This window comes from Lytechinus pictus, chromosome 10, assembly GCF_037042905.1.
Source record: "Lytechinus pictus isolate F3 Inbred chromosome 10, Lp3.0, whole genome shotgun sequence".
Classification (NCBI taxonomy): Eukaryota; Metazoa; Echinodermata; class Echinoidea; order Temnopleuroida; family Toxopneustidae; genus Lytechinus; species Lytechinus pictus.
In genome coordinates, this window is record NC_087254.1 from 11,636,057 (window position 1) to 11,657,846 (window position 21,790).

The following is a 21,790-nucleotide window of genomic DNA, read 5'->3' on the forward strand; positions in this document are numbered from 1 at the left end:
GCGCTTGCATGTGGCGTTGCTATATGGACGCGTGATATGTATACACAATCAAAATTTACGCCCGATTTATTGGTATGAAAGGTGGCGTCGGCCCTATTCTTAGGCTCCAAATCAGACTATACGTTTTGATTCCCAATAGCAAAAATTTAAATTAGAAAATCAATTTGCTTTAACGAGCACCTGAATGTAGAGTTTATAAGAACTATATGCCAAATTCAAATAGAACGAAGGCAAAGTCCCTAGTAAAGTTGATTTGATAAGACTAAGAACAACTAAACTATTTTAGCGCCACAAATATTAGCGAACGTGGGATCGGGACGTGAAATTTCATGACTTTTTTTTTTGTTTTGCTTATTTTTACCTTTATTATACAAAGATATGATAGATATTGACATCTGTATTTTCTCCAATTGACGAATTGAGTCTTGGAACTCTTGTTGGAATGTTCCCCAGGGAGTGGAGAAGGTGCATATATTGTATGCGGGCATGCAAGGATCCGATGACCGGGGTAATAATACATCTGTAAAGCGCTTAGAGACGTCATTCTGATGTGTTAAGCGCTATAATTACAAATGCGGAATATTATTATTATTATTATTATCATTATTATTATTATTATCATTATTATCATTATGAAGTAGTACTCGGGGAAAAATATCATGTTTCATTCTTATCCTTTACTTTTCTTTCTATTCCTCCTTTTTCCCTCTTGGGCGTGATTTTTATTTCTTTATTTTCTTGGGGGGTAGGGGCCCATGATTGCTACCAAGCCCCCCCCCCCCCCAATCTGAACGCCAATTGTATATAGTTTCAGTGGAATCTTCCACTGCCCTCCTTGTATTACTGCACACGGTGAGCCATATTCTGATTCGAGCTCAGCCTATCCGGTTTGTATTCACCTTCAATCACTATTACTGGGGCCGTTTCATAAAGCTGTCCGTAAGTTAAGAGCGACTTTAAGAACGACTGGTGAACCTTTCTTACGAGCCAAACCATCGCCAATGAGGCAATGAATATACCATTTACCACAAGAAAGGATCACCAGTCGTTCTTAAAGTCGCTCTTAACTTACGAACAGCTTTATGAACCCCCACCAGGTCTTCTTCTTAGGTACCTCATGGGCCATATTAATTTTGTCTACTGACTATTTGGTTCAATTACTGTTTGGTATTCACTAAACTTGGTTTAAAAATTGCCCCATCAATACCCACTTTATCGTTGGCTCGAATGCCAGGTTAATTTCGTCTTTTTGTTAGTTTTTTATTATTTTGTCAAATGAAATGGATAGTAGACTAAATAGTTATCCTAACTCGAAAGTAGACAAAATTTATGTGCTGAATGGTAATTAAAAACCAGGGCCCCGTCTTACAAAGAGTTACGATTGATCCAATCATAAAATAGTGGTTTTAATGACAACTTTTGTGATATTATGAAGAACAGGCACCTATGAAAAGGCAATAGGGCTCTCGTTAACACATAAAACGGGTCCTTCTCGGGTGAAGGGGGTACAGAATACGTACGAGAGGGGCCATTTCTTGCGTAAAAATGGCACCTTTTCAGTGCTTCAAAAAGTGGGGGCACTGTGCCCTCGCCCGCTTCGCAGGATCGCTGTCCCTGGTTGATGTAGACTATATTTACCTTCGGTTTAGTGTGTTCGGGCCAACACAGCTCCATAAGTCGCACTGGGACAGCGCTACACTGGCGGAGCATTGTACCCCCCGGCCCTTAAAAAAAAAGTTGGAGAGAGGGAGGAAGAAGGGGGAAAGATCATGTAGCTCTCATAGTTATTCAGTTAAGAAAAAACGAGCCACAATTGAGCCGCCCCTCTGCCCCTCCCCATCCCTTATCAAAATTCGCTGGCACCGCCCTGTAAAAGGCCCGAATCACATTTTTGAAATTATTTTTAATCAATAATCAATCAATTTTATCTTTTTTTCGAGATCATCACAATAAACGGCAATTACGTTCATCATTGCCTGCTCCAGCAGGCAGTCTGGCCCCAAATATGGTTGAAATCGCATAATAAGAAACCGAGACTTGTACGTTGAACATAGTCTACCATCCAAAGCATTCACTCGAGTTAAAGGGGAAATTCACACTGACGAAAAGTTTGTTGTAAAAATAGCAGGAAAAATATAATACAAAATATTGGTGAAGGTTTGAGGAAAATCCATTAAATATTAAGAAAGTAATTAGAATTTATTTTTTTGATTTGTGACGTCATAAACAAGCAGCTACCCCATTTGTTATGTAATATAAAATGCATAAATTTCATTTTTTTAATGGTTTGTGATGACGTGTTTTTTATCATTTCTTTCACTGAAATGATTTGTGTATTGATATACTGAAGGTACAATAAAAGCCATTTTCAATTTTCTGAGAAAATGACATTTCATTATTTTTTTTATTATGCGATAGGCCTATGTAGGAAAGCTACTCGCATACGACGTCACAAATCAAATAATTAAAATTCTATTAACTTTTTTTATTTTTTGATGGACTTTCCTTAAACCTTCGACAATATTTTGTATTATTCTTTCTGCTATTTTACAATAAGGTTTTGGTCAGGGTGAACTTCCCCTTTAATGGTCTGAATGCGCAGCCTACAATGTCTTGCGTTTTGAAGACCCTCTCTGTATAGTATTCTTTGAAACGGCAAGTTTCATATGTGCTAGTCTTGTGCAAAGACCCGCTTGTTGATCAACGTTTTAATCAGGGTCTGTGCTGACTACGCTGAACGAGCCAGTTGCAGGTCAAAGGTTAGTGGGGATTCCCCAGCATCACGATCTGCATGTATTATATTCACTGAGATCAGTGATTATATTCCCACGACTCTCACTGGGCTTTCATGATCGATGCTATTATAGTGCATCTATATCATTTTATTACCCGCGCAAGCGCTTGCGCCCGCCGCGCTGGCCAGCTCCGATCATGTAGACGTGTGCGGACGGCTCACAACATCAGTTGCGTTCATTGCCACATATTCCCCGACATTTTCTTTTCTCTTTTATCGATTATTTGGGACGGAATCGCTGAAAGAAATTTCTGCATATTGTGATTTTTCGCAGGCACGGACCTCAATTTGTTACCATTAGGCCTACATATAAAAGTGGCAGACGGTTTGACAGTAGCCAGAAGGAGGAAATCAACAGTTTCCGAGAAAGGTACAAGGTAAGCTTGTAACCGCACTGCGCATTAATTGGTTTCGGTTTATCATTATGGTTATGGCAATCCACTGATATTGCAATGCAGGGTCGGTAATCAAGGAAATTATCAAATGTTTGATGGGTGCATGAGAACGATAGTGAAAATGACAGAAAGACAGCAATAATGTTATAGTATAATTATGATATTTTTAAAAGGCAGCAGCCAGGTTATTTCGATTAAGGGGAGGGGGGCGGGGCGAGACATTTTTTTGTTATGTATGGTATGATGGGGTGACCATGATTTGCACATATTTCTAAAATTTATATTACGAAGTTGATTTTCAATCAAAAATCCCCCCCCCCCCCCCGTACGCAGCGGGGGGCAGTTTTGAATTTTGAAAACTTACATTTTTTACTAAAAGTTTTCACAAAATGCTATATAATTATATTTTACAAAATGTAAAGGCGCCCAAATTACAAGCTTGGTCGCTTCGCTCTGGCATTTGAATGTTTTTCACAAAAAAATGTACGCTTCCTGCCCCCCCCCCTGCTAAAAAATATCTGCGTACGGCCATAGGACGGTGTGAGGAGGAGATGAAGAAGGAAGATCGAGGAGGAGAAGAAAAAGAAGATTAGAAGAAAGAGTGAAGGAAGAAAAAGAGGGAGGAGCAGAAGAAGGAGGAGGAGAAGAAGAAGAAGGAGGAGGCGACAAAGAATATGGAGAAGAAGAAGAAATGCATCCACAAACATCTTGAATTAGGGGTTCCGAACATTCACAATTCAGTTTTTTTCTCTACATTGTAAGTCATGTAACACGAAAGGGACATGTTCAAGACTTCATTCGAATTATGTTTGCATTGAATTATGAATACATTATTTTTTTGTCATTATTTACTTCAACTGCTAAACTCTCGCCCCTCTCATGAAATAAATCCTCTTTTGTCCACCCCCGACACTACACTGCCCCCAGCCCGCCAAAAAATATATAAGTACATAACCATGAAGTACTCAATAAAAACTACAGTATAAGATTTTCTGCAAGTGGTATATGTATTATAATCATTTCTGTGGAATGCAAAGTTCGCATGATTAACGCTTGTCTGCCGAAGATGCGGCGGAGATGCATCCAGGCATGGCGTCATCTACTGCATCTCTGAGGCAACATGGAATAAATTTAAACGTAGCCCATGTTAAAACCCCAACAGTACGATTTATCGCTTAGCAACCTGCGTAGGATTCAAGAACAGAGTTCTTATTTTGTCTTATACCCGTCAAATGACAAAGATTTGATTTGATTTGATTTATTTTATTTCCACATTTCTAAACAAAAAACAAAGAATATACAAGTATAACATTTTTTTTCAATATTACATAATAAGCAAATATTTTTTTAAACATAATGAATAATGCACATAAATCATTATAAAATATCAACTGTACTGTGAAATTATATATCTATATACATTTTCTTTAATTACTGAACATATATATAGAAATGTGGGAGACCTCCATCTTAAGCTTGGAGCTTGAAAGCGATGGAGGCCTCGAAAGGAAAGGGGATAGAAAACCAGACTGTATAGTGCAATAAAAGAGACTATCTTTTATTGCACAAAATAATAGGAATATATCAAAAGTGGATAGAGAAGAGAAATTTGATTGAGATAAGATTAATAACGTTGATAAAAGTGAAAGTGCAAGTGCAGGTGTGCGAGTGTGCATGTGCAAGGGGGGGGGGGATTATCAGTTGTTTGGGTACCAGAAGCGGATCTAGAGGGGGGGTGGGGGGGGTTGCAACCCCCCAAAAAAAAAAATCCGGGGACCATTTTTTTAAATCTTATCTTTTTTTTAAAACTTGTAATGCAAGAAAACGCCATTTTCACACACAGATTTTCAAAAATTTTCCCTACTGTGGGAGGGGGGACACCCCCCTCCCACACCCTCCCCCCTCGCTCGCTCCGCTCGCTTGGACTCGGTCGCTACGCTCCCTCGCATACCACCCAACCCCCCCCTTTATAAAAAGCTGGATCCGCCCCTGGGTACACAGAAAGATTTTAGAAATTATAGCTTGACAGCGTATTTTTTTTTCAGAACAGCTTTGAATGAATAAAGTGATGTGCATAGCTTAATGTCATGTGATAAATCATTCCACAAATCCGCACCGTAATGTCTAATTGATTTGTGTGTTATTATTAGTTTTGGATTTGTTAAATGAAAGTTTGTGGAGTTTCGTGTTGGATAAGAATGGATGGTGTTGTTCAGGGTGAACATATTTTGAAAGGAAGGGGGAAGTAATCCCTTTCTGTATTTGAACATGAATATAGCAGCATGAAATGTATTTATATCTGAAATTTTTAATGTTTTTAATTTAAAAAATAAAGGATTGGATCTAGCAAGATATTGTGATCCTGTGCAAATACGGACTGCTCTTTTTTGTAATAAGAAAATCGGATTAAGTTTCGTTTTACCACAATTACCCCAAACTATATTACAATATGATATGTGAGGAAGCACCAAAACATTATAAAGTAAAAAGAGAGTTTTTTCAGGTAATATGTATTTTAATTTGGAAATTATTTGGACACGGAAGTTGTGACTTGGCTTAAATTATTATTCCAGGATAAATTTTCATCAATAGTTACCCCTAGAAACTTTGAATGTTGTTTTTGCTGTAGAGATACGTTATCAATATTTATCGTTATTGTATCGTTAACAGCATGTGTATTGTAATGCTTAAAGTGCATAAAATGTGTTTTGTTTATATTTAAGGATAATTTGTTGCATTTGAACCAAGTAGATACTTTACATAATTCAACATTTAAAGTAGATATTACAGTTTCTAGTTCTGTGTGAGCATAAAAAAATATTAGTATCATCTGCAAAGAGGATAAACGATAATAAGGCCGAAGTATTTGATATATCATTGACATATAATAGGAAGAGGAGCGGCCCCAAAATTGACCCCTGAGGCACACCGCATTCGATAGTTTTAAAGGTTGAATCTATTCCATTAAATGTAACATATTGTTGTCTGTTTGATAAATAATTTTCTAACCATCTGTGTGCATTTCCACGTATTCCGTATAAATGTAGTTTGTGAAGTAATATTTTGTGATTAAGTGTATCAAAAGCTTTGCTTAGGTCCAAAAATATTCCAATAACATGTTCTTTATCAGCCATCGCTTTAGTAATTTTGTCGTAAATATTTACTAGCGCTAAATCTGTAGAGTGATTTTTCCTAAAACCATATTGATTTTGATTCAATAAATTATGCAAGTTTAAAAAATTGTACAATCGTGTGTATATTATTTTTTCTAAGATTTTGGATATACTACAAAGTATAGAAATTGGGCGGTAATTACTTATTTCATGAGGATCATCTTTTTTGTAGATCGGGGTAACTTTTGCAATTTTGAGTAGGTTCGGACAAACATCTGATGATATAGATTGATTAAAAATATAAGTTAAAGGATCAACAATAGCATGAATAATTTCTTTAAGCATAGATGTACTTATCCTATCATGTCCTTGTGACTTACTAGAGTTTAAGGATTTCGTAATGTTAATGAGTTCAGTGGGGTTGGTAGGATTGAGAAAAATAGAATTTTCGAATGGCGTTGAAATAAAATCAGTAAAATGTGCATTGTTGCAACTACCTATCTTATTTGCTAGTTGGGGGCCGATGTTACTAAAAAAAGAATTGAATTGTGAAGCATAAGTGGAATTATCTGCGATTTTATCACCGTTTAAAGTTAGTCCATCTTTAGGTAATTCAGTTGTCTTTTTTCCGATAATCTCATTTATAACCCGCCATGTCGCCTTTGAATTAGCGCTAACTTTAGTTAATTTGTCTGAGTAATACATCTTGCGAGATAATCTTATTAAATTTGTAAGTTTGTTCCGATATTTCCTATATTTTTGCACGTTTATGGGTGATGGTTTCTTTAAATGTAATTTGTAAAGACTGTTTCGAGTATGTATTGATTTTAGAATCCCTTTTGTGATCCACGGGTTTTTGGCCTCCCGGGAATTTTGACGCTTCCTCACAAGTGGAAAATTTTTATCGTAATAAAATTGTAATTTATTGTTAAATTTCTCGTAAGCAATATGCACATTATTTTCATTGTAAATATCACTCCAATTTTCTTCAAAAAGGTCCCGTTTGAAAGATTCAATTTTTCTGGGAGTTTCTAATCTATAGCGGGGAGGTATTGTTGATTTATTTTTAGATGAATTGGTTTCGGATATCGTGAATATTGGCAAATGGTCTGATACTTCTGAATAAAGTAAACCGCCGATGATTGTTTCATTATGAATATTAGAAAAAATGTTATCTATTAAAGTCGCAGAAGCTGCAGTTATTCTTGTGGGTTTATTTATATGTGAGGAAAAAGCATAAGAATTAGTTAATTGAAGAAATCTTTCGGTATTAGAATTATTTATATTCAGAAAATTTGTATTAAAATCACCCATGAAATAAATATGTTTATTCTCTGTAGAAAGTTTATCAAGACATTGCTCCAGATTTTGATAAAATATGTCAAATTCAACATTGGGAGGTTTGTATATTAAGCCAATAATAATATTTTTACTCTTAGGTATGTCAATCTCAATAAACAATGTTTCAGTTCGCTCAAATATTATGTCATTTCGAGTACGGAATTTCAAATTGTCGGAAACGTAAAAGGCAACACCACCCCCTCTCCTTCCTACACGGTCAGCTCTAATCAAAGAATAATTTGGTAAGTTAAATAATGGAGGAGAATTTTTATTGAACCAGGTTTCACTGACACCAATAACTGAAAATTGAACTGAATTGATGGCACAAAGCAAGTGTTGAAGATATTCAAAATTTTTGCTGAGGCTTCTTGAGTTGATATGTAAAATGCTAAAGCTGTTTGTTTTCGAAAATGAGTTATTAAATTCTGCTACTGTGTAATATTTATTTTCATTATTGAATTCATCTGTGTTGTTGATCATGTTGAGGGATGTGCGTTGGGAGTGAGTGCATGTGCGTGTGTGTGCAGTCAAGTGGATACAGAGACGGAGGTATCAGGATCGTCACTGAGAGATATACTATAAAGTACAAAAGGCTCTGTTGGCCAATGCACCGCCTTGGAAGTATCTACCTGCAGTGAAAAATAGTAAACTAAAGAAAAGGAAGAGAGTGAAAGGAGAATGGGCAATGTCGTTAATTAAGAGAGAGCTGATTTTGGAGCGAGAAAAGAAGCGTCTTTAAAGAAGAAACACAATGAGTGTTTGTGGACTTATAAGTATTGTAAGAATGCCGGATGGTCTACGGTAGTTCAATCCCCTTTCCTGGATCTCAGAAATTTGTAAGGACATCTCCCTAAAGGTTATCGACATGTATTTTAAAAATGCGTTTAAATGACAGGTTTATGACAAGGATTATCAAGATAACAAATTAGAGAATGGCACTGAAATTGCAACACAAACGACCTGTTGTTCTTCTCTGACGATTTTCATGAGTGCATGACAAAAAGAAAAAGCATTTGAAGGGTTTGAAGCATTTAAATTGATCTTATACAAGTAATTGACACGGGAATTGACAACACGTTGCATTATAATAATTGAATGCAACTAGGATTTTAACACAAAGTCATCATCTACAAGAGTGCACTGATGAGAATGCTGGTGTTGCACAGCGCGAAAGAATTCTGAATAAGTTAAAGAGAGCGATACAAAACATTGTTTGTAAGAAATTTAACAAAGTATCGCTGGCCATTATACTTCATTCCGAAAAAGAAAGATATTATAGGCATTTCAATGTTTGAACAAAAAAATGGTAACATGCATTCAATGGTGCACTATTGAAGATGTTTACAAATTATCACCATTAAGGAGGTCTCAATTGTGAAAAGGTTACACTGAGCAAGACAGAGAAGAACTAATTGTTAGGGATTGGACAGTTTTCAGTTTTCTACAATTCAATTTCCATTCTGAATCTTCACACATAAGAGAACAGATGGCATTTGCTAGTATAATAATATGAACTATTTGCTTAACAACTTTTGTTTATTACAAAAGAGAACATTGTGAAGACTCGGTTGAAAACATAAATGAAACAAGTCCCCATTCTGATCCAGAATTCTGGTCATTGCATGAATTTCTGGAGGATTATTCTGAACAGTACAAAAGTGAAAACAGATAAATAATTGCTTCGAATTCAGAATTTGGGGGTCAATGAAACAACACGGTGCTTATTTAAAAAGTCCTTTATGTTTTGAAAACCAGATGGAATCTGCTTTAAAAATCATTTGCAGTTACAATCTTCTTTGAACAATGATACTGTATTCACAATATTAGCATATAGACCCTAAACGTTGTATCAGTCCGAATTTTTGTGGATGGTACAAGGAAAGTGTGAAAGCCATTACGGTCATAAGCATCAACAAACAAAGCACACTGTTTATTTTAAATTCCCTGTATGAAGGAACTCCCTATTCTAAAATGGATTATCACGATTGCTTTAGAGCAGATTGTTAGGAGTTTAAAATACTCAGAAGAATCTTATTCAGAAAAACAAATGAAGGGACTAGGAATGTTTGAATACTAAATTATACAGGCATTATTCAGGGTTTGGAGATTCTTTAAGTATCAATAGTTTATTCTGGAGAATGTTGTTGAAAGCATAACAAGTCCCTATTCAAATAGATACTTATGAGCAATACAAAGCAGATTGATTGCAAGGACCCGCGAAAAATTTCGCGGGCAAAGAAAACGATTCAGTATCATTCTTTCCTCTTATACAAAACGGACACTATTACTTTATAACTCATTTGCATAAAAATATTCGATCCAAAATAGAGTTAAATCAGGTATTAGACAATATTGATTCTGAATAAACAGTTGGCATTTACTTCATGAATATTACAAGAATGTAGGTGCTCATCATGGTGAGAGAAAATGAAATAGAAATAAGCAGTACATTCGTTTTGTTGCCTTAATATGGTTTTATCAATATAAGGACATATGAAAATACATGTAACATAATTTTTATCTTCATTCTGTATGGAAATATACTGGGATATTGAGTTTCAAAATGAATTTTCAAGAAAAAAAAAATATATATATATATATAAAGAGAGAGAGAGAGAAATCCATAAACAGGATATTCTTTCGTATTTTTCCTTGTACTTTTTTGGGTACAATCAAATATATTATTTGAAAGAAAAGCAAGGTAATTTAAGGGTACAGAATGAAGATTTACAATAGAAAAAGTAAAATTATCGACCTTCTTCCTTCTTATCCTCTTTGTCATCACATTTGAAAAAAAAATACGATTGAGATGTTTAACCATTTAATAAAGAACAACTAAGAATCCTGCCGAAAAATGATTTTCGTCCCAAGTTTCAAGAGCTGACCGAAATTTGCAAATTTGTCCAGAATCAAGGACTCAAATGCTGTTTTGATTCACCCATTTTCGACAAAGCCGACTTCTTTGCCCATTGACAATACATTTGCTCTGTTAGTGTTAAGCCCGGCTCACACTATGCGATTCGTTGCGATCCGATTTTCAAAGAAATCATAATGAAATTTGACATGAACTTTCCAAACAATAAAATCTTAGCGATCCGAGGTCAGAATAGTTGTAGGACTACTGAAATCGAAATTCAATGTAGTTAGAGCCTCAATGAAGGGGAAAAATGCAAATTCAATTCCAAATCGTAATGACGTCATCATCGGCTGCGACTTGAAGCCGATTTGAACTATACTCCGACAACAGGGCTTGCGGCGAAGCAAATTATGTTTTCATTATTTCTTAACATTATGCCGAACTTCAAACAAAGTGATTTATCTTTTTGAAACTTTTATATTTAATGCAAAATGTGATGTGTGCACAGTGTGAGACGGGCTTAATTGAATCATCCGCTGAGCTGAATAAAAACTCCCTTATAATGATACAGTTGCCGGTGGCAATTGATTGGCGCTATCATGGAAGTACATGATTTAAGGAAAGGGGTTCCACAAGTGGAGGTGCTACCACCCCCTATGATTTTTAAGTAGTGTGAAGGGTGATGAGAAGAAAGAGAAGAGGAGGATATAACAGGAGGGGAGAATTAAGAAGGGTGTCAAAAATAGAGATTGCGGTCATGTACACTATCACATTGCATTTTAAAATATTACCCCATTATTACACTGGCGCCCCACCCCGATCTAGATGTAAATTCAAAGTTGAAAGCGAAAGGGTTTTCGCTTTCGTCTACAATTCTTGGGAATGATAATAATAATAATAGTATAGTTCTTAATACGCATAACACCTACAGGTATTTGCGTAAATGATCATGATCTTCAATCGAAAGCAGAGGTGAACAGTTTATCTACACTTCGTCTGTGCCCTTAAACAAAAAGCTTAATGATCAATCGCGAGACTTCGATCGATTGCATTGATTATTGTGCATGATTAAGAATGAAAATCAGCCCTTTGATCAATCGCAAAGCTCTATGTTACCATGGTTACGGGGCCTTTCATGGTCGGCATTTCCGAGGATCAAGGGGATCAAGGATGACAGAAGCGAGGAATGCACTGAAGTTTCGATATGACAAAGAACTGCACTGTCACTAAAGAAAGTGTTTTCGATATGACAATTAAGCACTGTCATTAAAGCTAAATGAACGTAGTTGCAGTAAAACACTGATTTCGTGAGAAAGTCTGTAAAACCAAGGTAAAGTATTGATATATCATCGTGGATCTAGATCTGGTACAGTTACATAAACTGAACTTTGTGAAATAATAATATCTAGCTAAAAAACGATCACACTGAAGATCGCCAACACAGATAGGCACACCTGGGACAGTGTATTATTATTGCTGGAATAAAGACCCGACGGAAGTGACCGAATCCGCGCTTATTTTGCTTATTTCTCAGCAATTACACGATTTCTTCCAGAATCCTTTGGCACATATTTTTTTTTCATACAAACAGACACTTTGGTGATCATTATATTGAATTCTGTAAAAATTAATTTTGAGGTCATTCCCACAACTGGAATTTATCTTTAAAGAAAGTGCTATTCCAACGAACTTTTTGTCATGATAATTAAATGATACAAATAATAATGATGATGATAATGATACCAGTAGCATAAATGATGATAATGATTTTATAATGATGTTTTTTAATAATAGTGAACACACACATTTGTAACAACAACATTGATAATATTGATTATTATTCTCCAATAATTTCCACTTTTTAATGTCGAAACTCGATGCCAGACGTGTTTCCTCACAAGCAAAATCAAGCAGACATGCGCAGTTGCACACAAATTTCTCTCTCTTAGATATAATGGTTGTAATATTTAGTAACAAAGTTTTGTTATCATTAGTTCAAGGACCAAAGAGTTGCAATTAAAGATAACACCAAAATTCAAGCAAAACTCTATCCAATCAGATGCGCGCATTTCGGACTTCAGTTTGATTTTATTTTTAATTTGCGTTCGATTGCAGCCTGCTCTGCAACAGGTGGATCACGTCATGGCAGAGATATCAGCAGTTCATTTCTGAACTTTCACCGAAAGAAAACTTAGAAGGTGAAGTTTACCCTGACGAGAAGACATTGATGAAGGTTTGAAAAAAAAAATGCATCAAAATATGATAATTATACGACTTTTAAGGTTTTCTATTTGTGACGCCATAAGAGCAGCTGCACCATTTAATGAACAAATGATGCATTTCAAGTTCTAATAGTTTATGATCATTATAATTTTTCTTTTTCTTTCAGGAGCAGGTGAGAAATGGTATGTCTGACGATATTCTAAAGGTACACTGTTAGAAAATGTATCCTTAAAAAAAAGAAGTTCCTGCAGCAGAGTCTCGAGAACACCTGTAATCTTACAGGAAATTGGTGTTTGGTGTACGGAATCTTACAAATTTCCTTTAATAAAACACCCTATTCCCCTTTTTAAACAGACCTGTTCTTTTAAATTGCAGAAAAATTCCTGTTTATGAATGGACAGAATGATTCTGTTATTGCTTTCTGCAAAATCTTTTTTTCTGTAAAATCAGGACGGTTTTTTTAACAGTGTACAATAAAAAAAAATTAAAGAAAATTAACATTTCATTTATTTTTGTTTTAATTCACCATACATAGAAATCGGCTTGCATTATGATGTCACAAATCAAAAAGATAAACTTCTGACAACTTTCACTGAAGGGTTTTCCTCAAACCTTCAATAATGTTTTTACAATAAAGGACCACTTTATCTCCTTGGTGTAACCTCAAACCTCTTCTCGACACTATTAGCAAATTATTGAATTATTTTTAAAGACGAAAGTATTTTTTACTCTCTCTAATCCCTAATCTCGAGGTATGCTTATAACGAAACCACCGTGAATCAGGGAAGACTCTCAGTGGTCATTGATAACTTAAAATTTGAAATATGTATCGTATACTATAAACAAGGAAGTTGTTGAAGCTAAGTGTTCATCTATTCCTTCCTGTTTCGAATTCTATACATGTGGTTATTTTCAGAAACTCCCACGCTTGCTCTCCATTCTACATTTAAGTGCCTTGTAATTTAAGTTCCAACACTTGATACTTCGACGATGATTGGACAAGACATACTTGGTCGTCTACTTTTTGAAATGATTAAATAGTCATGAAGTTTTGCACGCAACAAAAGAGGTTTTCTTTATCAGTATGGGAAAATGTATAGGTATTTTCTGTGCGGAATTCGGCAAAACCTGTTTAATGTTTCCGAGAGAAAAAAATCACTGTACATATTGGAAGCTTGTTTTTGCCCTTTGAACAACTAATGCTATTGACATTTAATAATTTCATTTTCTAATCAAAGTATTTGAATAATTTTCGAGATTCTTGTTTTCCAAACCTTGTGACATAAATTTTACGGTCATCATCACTTTCCTGGAGATAGCCAGGACATCGGAAGTGAAATCGAACTTCAAATAATTTTATTTGAATTTTATACGCGTTCACAATTTGGAAGCACGCTTTCATCTGTTCCATTATTGTCTTTTAACCTTCAGGTGTATACCAATCATAGGAGTAGCCATGAAGTTAATGGTGATCTGCATAGTTGTCTACCTGAGCCTATGCGTGGGTCTACTTCCTCAGTGTACCACAGGATCACCTACCTCGGGGATCAAGCCTTTCCCGAAGGAATGCATTTTCGTCAGTGATACCTTTATAGATTGTCGCCATCGGGACCTGAGGACCATACCTTCTGGTTTTCCAGAGACCGTCGAGACCCTTCTCCTCTCCTACAACTCCATCCATGTCATCACGAACGAATCGTTCCACGGCCTTGTAAACTTAGTCACCCTGGAGCTCCACCACAACAGCATCTCCAAGCTTCGATCAGATTTTTTCGAAGACCAGACGAAGCTGCAGTACCTTTCGCTGAGTCATAACCAGATTGGAGATAAACTTCCAGACGATGCCTTCAAGCATTTACGTGCTCTAGAGGTCCTTGATCTATCGTACATGAACCACGGTTTTACTGTATTGCCTCTAGCTCTGCAGGAGTTGATCCATTTGCGCTCGCTAAATGTTTCATCAAATCGCCTGCAGTCTGCAAGTTTCACACCCGGCGTTGCCTTTCCTGCTCTTCTGGAATTACGTCTTGGAAAAAACCAAATCGAATCATTACAGAATGAAGATTTCGAGGCATTGCTGAATTGTAACCTTGACTTTCTAGATCTGACCGAAAATCAGATTTCAGCTATCGATAGTGGTGTTTTTCACCCTATAGCGTCGATTGCTGAACTTGATTTCTCAAAGGGACTTCACCCTGCTGCAATACCCTCTTTAGCGGAAGCTCTTACAGACTACCAAGTCAATGCTCTCTACCTCAGGGAGATTGGGCTTGAAATATGGAACAGCAACAACTTCAAGAACTTGCGCAATTCGTCACTTGAAAAGCTTGACATTTCGTTTAATAATATCACCACTTTGGATTCAGGATTTTCAGGACTCTCGAAAATTTCATCTCTGATTATTCAGAGCAGTCATGTGGCTCACATTAGCAATACAGCATTTTCCGGTCTTCAACTTGTAGTAACCCTTGATCTTAGTGGCAATGATATCGCAACTATTACCGATGGAATGTTTTCTTCTCTATCCAACACGAGACTTAAGACACTCTACTTAGACAGCAACAAGATAAAACGTATTGATGCTTCAGGAGGATTTAGTGGCCTTTCTAATCTCCACTACCTGAAAATTTCGAAAAATAAGATTGAACAAAACTTCATTGGTGATGAATTCAAAGACCTTGATTCGCTAGAAGTTCTCGATATGGGAGTCAACCGTAATATTTCGTTATCACCCGATGCTTTTCGACTATTAAAAAATCTCCAAACACTGTATCTCAATCTAGCCAACCTGAAAAATATAACTGTTGTACCCTCTCCTTTTGATAAATTATCCAGCCTTACGAAACTTGATTTAAGCAACAACAACATGGCTGCACTTCACAAGGACACTCTTTCTAATTTGTCCTACCTCGAGACGGTATACCTCCAACACAATAACCTTTACAACATGTGGAATGAGACTGTTTATGTTCCATTCTTGAAATACCTTCGACGGCTCAAACACTTGAATCTGTGTTTCAACGGATTTCAAAATATCCCGAATGATTCCTTGAGTAGTCTGCACGAACTTGAAACCCTTCTCCTGTGTCACAACAAGATATCACAACTCCAGGATGGCGTCTTAGATGGCCTGCCACTGACTACGTTGGACCTTGGGTACAACGAGATTAACCTTATAAACCAGACGCTCATCGAACCCTTACAAGGATCACTTCAGATCCTGGCAGTCTCAGGAAATCCTTTTTCCTGCGGGTGTAATCTTCAGTGGTTCAGGAATTGGCTCGATGTGACAAAGGTTCATGTCAATGACAGCAGCCACATGAAATGCGCGTCGCCACCGGAGATGCGGGGGAAACTCGTCATGGACTTCCATCCCGAACGTCTCAACTGTGACCATCTCCTACCGTTTTACATCTGGATCATCATCGGCGTCGGGTCGGGAATGGTCTTCGTCATCGTCGGTCTGTCCGTAAAGTTCAGGTTCCACATCAACTACTGCTGGAACCTGGTCAATGCAAGGAGGAGAAAGTATCAGCGTATCAAAGGAGAGGATCGGCCATTCCTGTATGATGCTTTTGTATCTTTCAGCAACAAGGATGAGGATTGGGTAAGAATTTCTCCCCTCACCACATTACAAAATAGCTTCTCTCTGTAACTCTCCCGTTTTCCTATAGCAGTGCTAGATTGAAACCAATGTGCGAACGAGTTACTCACGTGAAATTAGAAAAACTGAGTCCCATGACATCGGTGCTTAGCTTGAAGTGAAAAGAGATTCACTCAATTCTCTAAATCATTGGCGGTTACAGTTAGGGGCACATCTGACCCGTCTCGCCCCCCCCCCCCCTTTGATGGGTACAAAAAACTTATTTCTTTTTTTTTCCCTGTCAAATTTTTCCTGCACGAAAGTGTCCTTCCCCGTTTGGAAAATTCTGGATCCGCCCCTTTCTATAAATAGCCTACGTTTACTGATATACGTTCAATTCATCAAAATTAATTTCCAAAAATCATAGAACGTAGAGATGTCTATTATAGTATAATTCTGAATCCGCTGGCATCTCCCCTCCATTCATTAAGAAAAGAACACCTAAAGCATAACAGTCTGCAATAATTTTTTTTATTTGCTTTATAATCCGGTAGGTCAAAAATGAACTGGTTCAAAATCTAGAAGGTGAATATGGCTTCCGGTTGTGTATCCACGATCGTGACTTCATCTTGGGCAGGAAGATCCTCGACAGCATCGTCGAGGCCGTTGATAGCAGCCGTTTCACCCTCTGCATCATGTCGACCAACTACCTCGACAGCCACTGGTGCAAGATGGAACGGGAGTTCGCGATGGCCAACTTGATCGACCGCGATGTCCTCATCATCATCGCCCTCGGTGAGATCCCCGAGAAGAAAATCACCAAGTACTACAAGCTGCACAGGCTGATGATGAAGCGGACGTACCTGGCGTGGCCCGACGAACCGGGCGTCAGAAGAAACGATTTCTGGGTGAAGCTACGTACCGTGCTGAGGGAGCCGGAATTACGCGTCAATAATAACGTCAGCATATAGCGACGTCTGTAAACATTCTTAATAATCCAAGTAGACTTGATCATGTCCTTATTAGAAAATAAAAACACTTGTCAGCTGGACTTACTCTATCTTCTTCTTTTTCTTTGCAATGTGTCACTTCTTCTTTAGCCCGAATGATCTTTGACGACAAATTGTTGGTTACTTCTTCTTTTTCTTTGCAATGTGTCACTTCTTCTTTAGCCCGAATGATCTTTGACGACAAATTGTTGGTTACCCACAAGAGGTCGGATCATTCAGAAAGCGCCGAGGAATCTTCCAAATTTTCCCATTTTTGAACTGCGGCTGGAAGCGTCGCACTTTGGAAAAAAAAAGTCCAGCTCACAACTTCTTTTTTATTCATTGTCACTTTGTAGGCGTACATGGTCAGCACATATCAGAGTAATTACAATGTATATTTCGGTCCGCGTGCTTATTAATCATTGTTTTGGTGGCCCAGACATGGAGAAGTGTGTGCATTGCTTATCAATTATTGTTTTAGTGGCCCAGACATGGAGAAGTGTGTGCGCAGCGCTTTGTAACCGAAAGTAAAGGCGCTATATCAAATGACATTAGGATTGGATTGGATTGTGCTTACAAGCCGTCCTGTTGCTGCACTGGCATCGCTTTTTGGCGCCATCAATCATCTGTTAAATTCACATTAATCCACAAAAATCAGTGCCGATATTGAGTTATTATTGTCTTTTTTCATGATAATCGTAAAGGGGGTTAGAGAAAAGTGTAGACCTACCACCTAGTTCACGTATTGACAAATCGGATGAAGTTTCCCCATTCAAGATGTTACCATTGAGCCAAGATTTCTAACCGAAGAAATATTTGAGGGGATATACCTGTTAAATTCAAATGGAATTTCATATGAACGCTGTCATCCGGGAGAGGGGGTGGGGAGAGAAAAGTGGAAATGATTTTAAAATGTTCCATATAATAGATTCGGCATTTCTATAAGCACGCAGAAATCAAAGGTGACTCGTGTCACGTTAAGCAGGTCTAACCATATTTCTGCTACTAATCATTATTATTTATAAGGAAATAGCATTTTAGTGCAATATGTAATTTAAGCATCATCTCTCGTGAGCTTGTTGATTTCATATTCTTGTCACATCATTATTTGGTTTTCAATTCTAAAGTATTGAAAATCTCTTCCTCTATCCCTCGGAAACGACATACTCGTGAAATGAAGTTACATTTTGTATTATGTTGTACGTAATATTTAGAGCCCAAATACATTTTTTTTTAATTCTCAATAAGACACAATTTTTCATTCTTAGCACCGATTTAAACAACACTGCCAGCTTATGTACATTTTTAATGCAATATTTCTATTAGAATAGTCATATTTATTGTGTGTTATTTGTGATATGTACTATTTCGGGTCTTGTGGAGTATACGACCCCTTTTCAAATCTGACGCTGAATCCTGATGAGTTTTAAGCACGAACTCACTACATGCACCCGCCCGTCATACCAACCCTGTGTATCAAAACATAGGTTTCCGGTGTCAGCTCATTCTCTTCTGGGGCTTAGTGGGGTTTACCCCACCCCCTTCTTTTAAGTGCAAGTTTTAACTTATTTTTCATTATAAATGTAATCATTACAATGCCTTGGCTAGTTTTTATTATAAATGTTATATGACATTACCTTCAACCTTGATGTTATAGAGCTTATCTGGTCCCCAATCATGATGCCACTCCATTCATAGTAAGACGATCTCACTCCTTTTTTAGTGTGATTTGAATATTTTGAGTGTGGATTTTACCTCTTTTTTTTGGGGGGGGGGGGCAAAAGTGTTTAAAAAGATGCACAATTCACTCCAAAAGGAGTGTTCCCAGGTATCACATGACCTATAGTACAAGAACCTTGTTGGTTTTAGATTTTTGTCTAGAGTTCATCGGTGATATACCCAGCGGCAGATCAAGAATTTACCAGCAAGTGATGGGGTACAATTAAATCGCGCCAACTTTTTAAGAAACTTTGTGATAAGCAAGAAAAAAAATATTATTTCGATTTCAATTTCATCATGGGTTATGATTGGAGTGAAGAACCTTTTTGCCTTTATTTTTTAAAACTTTTTTTTCTATTATCTTGAAAAAGGAAATCAAATTCCCCCTGAATCCGCGGGTTATTTCACTGGCGGATCCGGGGGGGGCAGCCGGCCCGTGCCCCCCCCCCCCTTGAGACCCATAATCCAAATTTGTAATATTAAAATACCGTGTTTACCCAAGTGTGCGCCCCTCCCCCTTGAAAGTGAGGACTTTTTTTTTTTTGCTTGTCAAGTTTTCCACGGACGAAATGACCTTCAATTTTAGTGGAAAACCTTTTTTTTTCATCGGGAAATTGTGCCCCCTCCACTTTTGAAAATCCCGAATCCGCCCCTGGGTTACTTCACAAAAGGAAGTATTCGCAAACACTACGCAGGCGCTATCTATTAGGCAGAGAATCTTTTGATTCTGGATACTATTGTTCGTCTGGTCTGAAGCTTCGGATGATCTGCTGTCCCGCGACGGTCCACCAACTTGTGACAAAAACCTCTCACCTGTCCATTGTGATTTTGACTTGCATTTTCAAAGGAATTGATGCGTTGTAGAATGCGTCTGCGTAGTGGGTGCAAAGACCGGCAAAGGCTCACTGACGATGCACTCGCGTACTTTCTTTTAGATTTGAAATCACTGGATTTGTCACGTTGATTAAAGCAATCAATCAAAATAGGCGTCTGTATTGAGCTCGAGTCATTATTAGTATCGATTTGTACAGGGACGTGCATGCATGTCCCCCCAGAAAAGAGATGGTAGCTGTAAAAAGAAAGATGGGGAGATAGAGAGCGAGGATTTGGTAGAGGGGGTGGGGTTTGGGGGAGTAAGTTTCTTTTAAACAAAATGACCGAAAGGGAGAAACAATTGCGAGGTGGATGAAGAAGGAAGATAAGACGAAAAAGAAGAAACTAAAAATTTAATTGACTTAAGGAAGAGAAAGTATGAACGAAGAAACTATTTTTAATATGGGACAGCGTAAAAAAAAAAAAGGAAATGAGGACCAACAGATGTAAAGAAAAGGTGACCACTGCATTGAATATAAAGGGAGAGAGTGAGTGCATGACTCTATGGGCAGACAGATATTTAACAGATTAAAGAAAGGGAAACCAACGGATAAGAGCGAAAAAGATAGTTAAACATTAATTAGATAGGGAACGAGTAAGCCCCAGTAAGCCCCTGAGAGGGGGTCGATGGAGAAAGATAAGAAAAGGTCGCACGGGAAGGCAACAGATATTAATTCGAGATGACCCATTCTCATTTTGTCTCACCTGCATAGAGTGAGACTAAATGCGCCGCTTTTCCGACTGCGGCGGCGGCGTCAACATCAAGGTTACGTTTTTGAAATTTCGTCATAACTTCGAAAGTATATGGACCTAGTTCATGAAACTTTGCCATAATCAAGTATTACTAAATATCCTATCTGAGTCACACGACCAAGGTCAAAGGTCATTTAGGGTTAATGAACTTTGACCAAGTTGGGGGTAATTGTTGAATTACCATCATAACTTTGAAAGTTTATGGATCTGATTCATAAAACTTGGACATAAGAGTAATCAAGTATCACTGAACATCCTGTGCGGGTTTTAGGTCACATGACGAAGGTAAAAGGTCATTTAAGGTCAATGAGCTTTGACCATGTTGGGGGTATTGTTGAATTACCATCATAACTCTGAAAGTGTATGGATCTAGTTTATAAAATTTTGACATAAGAGTAATCAAGTATCACTTAACATCTCGTGCGAGTTTCAGATCACATGACCAAAGTCAAAGGTCATTTAAGGTCAATGAATTTTGGCCATGTTGGAGGTAATTATTAAATTGCTGTCATAACTTTCAAAGTTTATGGACATTGGGGTAATCTAGTATCACTGACAAGTCTTAGGCCACATGATTAAGGTCAAATATCATTTAGGGTCAATTAACGTAGTATTGTATCGTTATATGAATGGTGTTTTTTGTGAATAATTATTTTCTAGTAGTTTTCAAAGTCAGTACTGCTAATATTAATCGCGTAATGCAGGCGAGACTGCCAGAGGCTAGTTTTATTTGTGTATGGCTGATTGACAAAGTGTATGAATATGATTGTTCATCTAACACTGATTCTATTTTTGGTAATTACTGAACTTCCTTTTCCCAAATTGAGAAGAAATGTCTACAACTTTGGAACTATATTTTGACTGGCGGAAGGATTAGAGCTGTTTTACTATTTCAGGTGATAAATTTGATCCCTCAGGAGATGCCTTTATAAATGCCGATTTATTTTTTTAATGAGCCGGTCGAGCATAGGTCCATGGGTCGAGGGACCCTATTCTGGTCAGATATGGATTGTCAGATATCCTATTAACTGGTAGTAAACATTCGACCCCCGAATTTCATCCTTATTTTTAATAATGATAATAAATAATAATAACTCTTATTTACCCAGGGTAGCCACTCTCAGCTGTAAGCTGTTCTTCCAGCGGGCCC

The 21,790-nt window shown here is 37.3% G+C and overlaps 1 protein-coding gene across 1 annotated transcript; it reads left to right on the forward strand.

Annotated features, from left to right (window-relative positions):
• Nucleotides 1–14,158: 14,158 nt before the first annotated feature.
• Nucleotides 14,159–19,999, forward strand: LOC129269107 (toll-like receptor 3). Its single transcript, XM_054906563.2, has 2 exons — nucleotides 14,159–16,330; nucleotides 16,861–19,999. Exons 1-2 carry the CDS (start codon nucleotides 14,180–14,182, stop codon nucleotides 17,275–17,277), a joined length of 2,568 nt encoding a protein of 855 aa, XP_054762538.2. The 5' UTR covers nucleotides 14,159–14,179; the 3' UTR covers nucleotides 17,278–19,999.
• Nucleotides 20,000–21,790: the final 1,791 nt, after the last annotated feature.

Excerpts from the sequence above, each read along its gene's own strand:
- LOC129269107 (XM_054906563.2), top strand. The coding sequence starts at position 14,180 with ATGAAGTTAATGGTGATCTGCATAGTTGTCTACCTGAGCCTATGCGTG. Across the intron at positions 16,331-16,860 it reads GCAACAAGGATGAGGATTGG|GTCAAAAATGAACTGGTTCA; the intron begins GTAAGAATTTCT and ends ATAATCCGGTAG.